The following is an 8,083-nucleotide window of genomic DNA, read 5'->3' as shown; positions in this document are numbered from 1 at the left end:
TAAGAGTTCAGGTTTTATAGCAGCTGGTGTGTCTTCAGACCGACACAAGATACATCCTGTCCAACTTTTATCGACTTCAAATGTGCACAATGACATCAGACCAGGATCCAGGCTCATTAAAGCTCGGCTCAACTGTAGTTAGCATAGATCAATGCAACTGAAGTCCACTTTGTTGTCCTCCTTCTGCAGACTCAGAGCGTGAAAGCTGCAGGAGTCTCAGAGGAAGGGGTTGTGGCTGTGTGTCTGTGTCTGTGTCTGTGACTGAGTACGTTGTGCTGGTCGTGGCGAGAGGGGAAGCAGGGGCTGTGGGAGGTTGGAGGGAAGGTCCAGGAGTCCGGCGGGAGGCTGCGTGAACGAGGAGGGCAGGACGGGTGCCTGGTGGAGCAGAGGGAGGGGCAGCGACGGACTGTAGGACAGCATGTGGGGGGGCAGCGGGGAGGTGGAAGATGGCCGCATTTGGTTGAGGGTGAGACGAGGTTGGTCACATTGGAAGGGATTTGTGGGAGAAGGAGCACTCAGACCTGTGAAGACAGAAAGTTCTGGTTGGAAAACTTTGAAATGATATGGCGATCAGGACACAAGCGTATGGGCAGCGGTTACCTGAAAGGAAGGGGTTATTGTGCGTCTTGCTGGGAGGGTTTGGTGGTATCAGAGTGTCCAGGTTGACCAGCGAAGCCCCGGTCGGTCCGAGGAAAGCCTCTGGAGTCCGACACACTCGTGCAGGAGGGGCGCTGAGTGGCGGCGCCAGCCGGGACAGGTCAAACATCTCCGGGCTGGACGACTCTCGTCCATTCACTTGGGGTTTCATGGTTTGATCAGTTCCAAATGGATCTGTTTGAGAGTCCAGCGCAGGAAACAGGTCAGAGTCCGGCTTGACTCCAAGTGACTCTGAATCTGCAACAGAAAGAAAAATACCCTCTGAAATTCAAGGAAAAATGAATCAACATACTGTTTGTTGGAGCCAAATGCTTAATTCAAACAATGTATGAAATATGTCGGGTTGTGTTTTTATTTCCAATAATTAATTTGATGGATCTTGAGCTATTTGTTAATTGTTTTGATCGGATTTATTGGACGCTGGTAGATTTAGCAGCTCTGCCTCGATTTTGTACGCAGGTGACTGCAGCACCAGCACTACAGTATATAATGGGGATGATGGTGTCTCGTGTCGCTCTCCAGTTAGGCCGTACAGTTTTACACCGCTCTGAAAGATCTACAGTATCTGTCCAGTCAGTTCCTGAGTGTCAAGCCTCTGCCTGCTAATACGCCCCCACTGCTGGAGGAAAAGTTTGATTTTAGTTGGAGAAAGTTGTAAATAAATAAATAAAGGAAGTGAAGCCGCTAAATTGTTGGCAATTTTTTGGACTAAGGGAAATCACATGAGCACGTCAAACTCTGCATGAAGGACTGGGAACCACAAGAGCAAGTCAAGGCTGCAGAACAGAAAGAAGTTTGCTCTTTCAGTGTAAATGTTTTTTGGATGACAAGAATAAAACAACAACGGATTATTTTGAATACCGAGTGCAAAAGAAATCCACTCGGTGGTGCAAGTACACGTATGCTGCATTTGATGTGTTCAACCAGACAAAAATAGTATTCTCATTACAATAGTGCTGCTTCAATCATTGATTTAACAATAAATTCAGAAAATAGAAACTTCATGTTTCTGAAAGGTTATATAATAATCTATCTCTGCTGATCTGTGACTTTACTTTTCTTTATTTCTTATAAAGCTCTGTGTACATCTGGTGGTCTTCTATTAAAGTACCTGTGGGACTCGCGGGTTGAGGGGACGAGACCCTCGGAACCTCCTGTTGGAGCTTCTCCTCATCATGTGCAGCGAACGGATCTGTCCCATCAATCTCTGAGAGAATACATGAAAATAAATCCACACAACAATCGTGACAAACTGCATGAACGTGGAACACCGAGAGTTTCTGAGAGGTGGTGCACCTCCGTCTGTGGGACTGTCCCATGCATCATTGACGGGACTGGACGATACAGGCGCTGCTTCCCAGGGGTCCGTGCGAGCGTCGTCACATGGGGCCCAAGGATTAGACGCATCGGAGGAAGGGGGCGGGGCCTTCCAGGGGCTACCAGTCACAGGGGTGCTGGAGCGGACTGCTGTGAAATGACATAAATATAATATAACATTGGTCCATGAACGCTTTGTAAAAACCAGAAGGCTTTTCAGTTGAGTTTGTGATGAGCCACCGACCTACAGAGTCCCAGGGGTCTGAGCTGACGTTACGGCTGGGCTGAGCTGAGTTCCAGGGGTCACCAGGAGCCGGTGGAGGCTCGGACTGAGCTCCGAAAATGTCGACCAGGTCTGACATGGCAGACTACAGAAATGAAAAAGAAATAAGGGTGATTATTATATCTGCTTCTGTATGAAGACCACGGGCAGTACAGAAAGATTCAAAGTGTAATTGGTGCGACAACTGTTAAAACTTTTCCCTTTTATTCCTTAAAAAACAACATCTTATTCAAATAATGTAAAATGAAAGGATTTTATTTGATCCTCCAGGAAAACTAGGAGATCTAAAACATTCCAGCAAATAGAACAAATCGTACATTTGAGCTAATCGAAACTGCAATGGAGTGAATAAATCATTGATGAAGAAAATTTTTGTCAAATAAAATCAAATCACAATTTCGTTGTAATGGTGGTAACAGTTGTGCAATGACATAAAAACCTTGTATGTTTTATGTTTTATGTTTAATGTCACATATTTCCAATCTGGGGCCTGGCAGCGAGAGTAAAAGACTTTCTGGGATCCAGAGCAGAACAGGGAAACCTCCCATTGCCATAAATAACCACAAAAAAGCACAGATCAGTCCTGTGAGAAGCTCAGGCTGCTCCTGCTGAAGTTGTGGGGGATATTTTGTACTTGTTATGATGACTCTTCTAATCACTTGAGTGTTATTATTTTTATTGTCTCCATTCTTTTATATCTTCTGATTTGTTGCAGCAGCTCACAAAGATCCTGTCATCTTAAATTACTTGACTATATTCAGATTTAGTTGTACGGTCATCATATGTAATAGTGTTCAATGGATGCCACAAAGAATGAGGGTCAAAGTGGGTCCAACCTGGGGCAAACAAGGTGTGCCATGTAAGTTAGATTATAGGTAAGGGTTTCAAAGTGTGAGAGGACACAGCCCCACTGCCAGCGCTTGACATTCTGAAGCAGATTGAGGCACTGGAGCCAATCTAAGATAACTGAGGGTGAGAGCAGGTAGACCTGGACAGGTGAGAGCAGGAAGACCTGGACAGGTGAGAGCAGGTAGACCTGGACAAGTCTCCAGTCCATCACTGCAAAACCTGTTGGGAAAAGTCATCCCCCTGACCTCGAATGAAGCCCCATCTAGGACCCCAAGTGAAGGCCCGCTCCACACACAAGACTTTTGTCATACAAAGGTAAAGGGTGATAAATGTAATAAGAACATTATGTTATTATAATTAGGCTATGTAGAGACGAGGCTTTTAAAACATATAAGACGATGTGATTTTGCACCATTCATTTCTAAATTGCACTAAATTTAAGAATCATGCCAATGATCATCAGATATAGAATGTTATTTTAATCAAAACAATGACATATGGCATGCGTTTGCTGGCTAATTAGAAGCTATAATATAATTTCCAAAGCTTTCTTTGGAATGCTCCCGACTTTCTGTGATGGGAGTGATATGGATATAATGTGACCAGTTACGATGAGAGACCTTTCCATAAGGTGGCTGGTGACGCTGATAGGCTTGTTGACAGACTTGTGGGTGAGAGAGCTGCTGTGCAACACGACTCGGTGCATGTTTTCAGGGAAATGTCATGCTGAGCTCAAGGTTAGACAGGACATAGTCATTATCATTCAGCAGGCGCCTCGTTCTCCTCCCACCGTTCTCCACTGTTCCTCTCATACTCCTCCCTCATTGTGCTGATCTGTGTGTTTTTCCCTCATTTTCCCTCCATACATCGCAGGCCACACCACACACTCAGCTTCCCTCTCTGAAAGCCTGCCAGCAGCCGCCCACAAAGTGCATCCACCCGACTTTCAGTGCAAATCTGCCCTCGTGTCCAATGCCTGTACCCACACATGGAGCTCCAGCACAGACACAGACGTGGTCAAACTCACCTCGCCCGTCCCTGGATGGCTCTCCCTCCGGCTGTCATCCAGGGCCTTCTGTAACAGCGAGTCGTCTCCTTGGCGACAGCGCTGCTCCTGCAGGGGCGGCATCGTCATCAGCATTACTGCCATGGGAGTGAGTGCGCACACATGCAAGCCGACACGCACACGGGCATTAGCAACGACACTTCTTCAGCTTGGCGAGCAAAAACAAAGCAGGACGAGTGGCTCTTTGTGCTGACATATTTAGTTAAATCAGAGGAAAAACTCCCAAATCTTCTGCAAGACTTGAAACAACAACAGAAATTGAGTGGTAACATTAATGCTTAGTTGAAGGAGGGGGAGTGATGATGATAAATATACAACAGAGAATGAGAAGAAAATGATAAGGAAGCCACAGGGAGTTGATAGGTGTGTTTACACTGATCTGTAAGGTGTGTTTTCTACCTGAAGATGCTCTTTTTGGTTGAAGGCGTGAAGCAATCTGTGGCTGTGTGTCTTCATCCATCGCCATGGTAACAGGGATGAAGACGGGCAAATGCTCAAAATGGTTCGTAACATTTAGATTACTGGAATCATTGAGACACACTAAGACATGTGTGTGCGTTTGGGTGCGTTTGCGTGCGTGCGTTTGCGTGCGTGCACGTACCGACATTACCTTCTGACTCTCCTCTCGGCTCATGGCCAAAGCCAGCTGAAGCTGCAGCTCCTCCTCCCCGCTGGTCTGAGGTCGAGCCTGTTCCAGGTCCGAGGCGGCGCGGGGCGACGAAGACGAGGCTGCAGAGGGAATCGAGACAGAAAGGCAGAAAGAAATAACAGGTGCGACAAGCGATTGTTGTAAGAAGCTCAGAGACGTGACGCTGAGGAAGTGATGGAGCTGATTTGAATATTTGCTGCCCTGTGCTGCAACAAAGATAATCTATGTGTGGATTGTCCAAAGTTCTGGGCTACAGCACAAAAAAAAAAAAAAAAAAAAAAAAGCTTGAATACAAATGTGTGTTCAACTCTGAAGTGAAATGTTTTCAGCTCACTAGAAGAGTTTCGACTTCAGTCCCCACAGTACTCACAGTTAAAGGAGGACGGAGAGCCTCTGGAGCGGCTGAACTCCTCCCCGTACAGCACGGCCATGCTGGGCTGGCTGGTCCGTCTGCCCGGGTGGTAGGCCGGGGGTATGCCTCCGTACACAGCCCCTCCTCCCCCGCTGCCTCCCCCCGCCATTCGCTCTTTGGTCTTCAGGGCTTGGCTCCTTTCCTGCCGGAGGCGTTCTTCATCCCGGATGAGACACACCAACTGACGGGCTTTTTCCCTCACGTTTGCCCCCTGATCCCTGCCGTCACGGTCCACGTACTGGAAGTCACGCAGCGTCTGAACCAAGGTGCAAATTCAATGTCATCGATAAACCAGAGCACCTCTCAAAAGCAAACTGTGCATCCGTCCACTGACGCTGTCAGAGACCTGTTACACACAATTCTTCAAACATAATATTACTGATTCAATCTGCAGAGGAGCTTTAAGATTAGAATTATACATATTTGGGGAACCTCGCTGTCCCCACTCCATTTCGGTTTTCAGTTTGAACCACACACACAGGGAGTATTTTGATAGTCTTTTTGTAGGTCACGAGAAGCTTTCAACATGAAATAGGATTAAGAAAAATGCAGGAAATCCCCAATGAGCTCATATGAGAATTTGTTGATCATTTAAACCAACCAGTGAATTACGTTTCTTGGGCTGTTTATCTTTAAAGGGCTGTAAGACAAAAAATACATGTAGGCATTCGTTTAACTGTCACTTCTCTCTTTATCTTTAAATGTGATCTGATTAGAGAAAGAATGTAACCGAGTACCTCCTGAGAATGTGTGTGTATGTGTGTGTGTGTGTGTGTGTATGTGTGTGTGTGTGTGTCTGTGGGATGGGGGCTCTTGAGTGTACCTGGATAGTGAATGCGTTCTCACGGCACTGTTGGGCCACTCTCTCCGATCCCGTCTTCAGCAGGTAATCCAGCAGAGTCAGAGCCTGGAGTCAAAAACACTAATTACCAGAGTAATTCTCCCCAAATTACTATTTTGCTTCACCTGAACTCTACACACACAGATCGTGGTTGTAATCAGACTCCAGGAGTAACAGTTGACATGAGTAGCTCTGAGCAGCGGCAGACAGCAGCAGAAACAAATGTAAATATAAAACAACCAGCGGAGTCTTTCATTTAGTCACCTTGTAGACATGTCTCCAGTTCTTGCCGCTGTCATTGAGCCGTTTCCAGACCATGCCCATGACTTCCGCAAACGCAACCACATTGAAGGTCAAGTCGGCGATCTCTGACATGAGAGACGACGACGGCCCCCAGGGATCATTCGACGTGGCCTCGCGAACCTACAAACAAAAAAAAGTGATTTCAAAGATTCAAAGTGCATAAAATAAGCAGAAAGACTGGGACTGCTGTAACTCCTGATCAGATATCATTTAAATTCACACTCCAAAAGTGTAACCAGCTGGGTTTGTGCAAAAGCTTTTGTAATTTAATGAAACTTGAAGAGATTGCAGTTGCGCTACCTTGATCTCGGCCTCTGAATAGTTGTGCACAATATTCTTCACCTGTCGGCGAAGGGCTGAGGTTGTCATGGCGACGGGTGATGGGCGATGTGGGGGGAGCGGGTAAAAAAGAGAGGTGCAACGGATTTAAGGAAGGAGGTGACGCGGGGTGAATGGAGGAGGTAGATACGCCAATGAAGGCTCCTCTTCTCAGTCAGGAGTTAAAGAACGCCGCTGTGAGAAAGAGATAAAGACAATTTAAGGTGAGTCAGATCGTTCCCACAGCACAATGATCGATGAAATACACGTTAAATTTTTTTGAACATTGACAGTTGAGCCACACCTATGTCACACCACACAACACACAAATACACAAACACACAAACCTGCATCCCTTGGAAGGTTGTATAACCCCCCCCCCCCCCCCCCCCCACACCCCCCACTTGTAATGGGAACACCACAAAGAGTACTTGAGCCGGAGCGTCAAAAATAATTATAAATAATGGCAATTGCAAATTTGTTTTTGAAAATGCCTGAAATATCTTTTCACAAATCTGATAAACAAAAGTTCCTTTTACCAATCAATGCCAGCTCTAGTTTTATCTTTAAATTGTGTTACATCCAACTAATAAAAAAATAAATAAAATAAAATTCTTGACCTTGTGCTCCATTCTGCCAATCTGATGAGCGATATCTCGACTTGGGTCTCAGTGTGGTGTTAGATCTACTATTGTAAAACAGTGTGATCCTCAGTGAATGAATTAGACGCAACAACTATTCATGAGGAAAAAAAAAGGTTGTATTTGTACTTTGTATTTGTTCTGCTGTGTTGGAAATCAAGCCAGGACACATTTTGGTTCAATTCGTTTACTAGAATGGGCCGTATCGCAGAGTATACGTCAATGGACTAACTTATATAGTGCTTTTTAGCTGACAACAGCCCCAAAGCTTTACATAGCTCATCACATTCACACACATTCACACACCATTGGAGGCTGCAGCCGTGCAAGGCGCTGTCACTGCAATGGGGGCAGTTTTTGGGGTTCAGTGTCTTGCCCAAGGACATTTCGGCACGTAGGCAGGTAGAGATGGCAGAGATGGGAATCAAACCTGCAACCTTCCGATTGGGAGACAACCGCTCTACCAACCAAGCTCTGCCGCCCCTTTTACGTGATTAAAAAGTCTATATTTTCACAAAAAACTAACAATTACTATGAAATATGACTCCCTTTGGCTGGATGAGAGTCCCTCGCAGGCCAGTTTTGGTCCGCGGGCCTTATGTCTGACACCTCGGGTGTAACCACGACATTACCCTGTTGCACTCGTTCAAAATCTACTAAAACATTTCAATCTGGACTACATCGGTGTCCAACTGAAAATCACTGCTCTTGGTGAAACTTCTCACATCAACACTGTAACCCCGTAAC

At 45.9% G+C, this 8,083-nt stretch overlaps 1 protein-coding gene across 1 annotated transcript; it reads right to left on the bottom strand.

The window, feature by feature from the left end:
• Positions 1 to 216: 216 nt before the first annotated feature.
• On the bottom strand, positions 217 to 6,746 carry epn3b (epsin 3b; the record flags this gene model as incomplete). Its single annotated transcript, XM_080464151.1, has 11 exons — positions 217 to 521; positions 601 to 894; positions 1,769 to 1,864; positions 1,954 to 2,124; positions 2,219 to 2,342; positions 4,134 to 4,220; positions 4,783 to 4,901; positions 5,192 to 5,489; positions 6,057 to 6,140; positions 6,339 to 6,497; positions 6,678 to 6,746. The coding sequence occupies 11 exons, from the start codon at positions 6,744 to 6,746 to the stop codon at positions 217 to 219; spliced, it is 1,806 nt and encodes a 601-aa protein (XP_080320277.1).
• Positions 6,747 to 8,083: the final 1,337 nt, after the last annotated feature.

Source organism: Lipophrys pholis (assembly GCF_963383615.2).
Source record: "Lipophrys pholis genome assembly, chromosome: 5".
In the NCBI taxonomy this organism is placed as follows: domain Eukaryota; kingdom Metazoa; phylum Chordata; class Actinopteri; order Blenniiformes; family Blenniidae; genus Lipophrys; species Lipophrys pholis.
The sequence above is the reverse complement of the archived record's forward strand: the minus strand, read 5'-3'. Positions and strand labels throughout refer to the sequence as shown.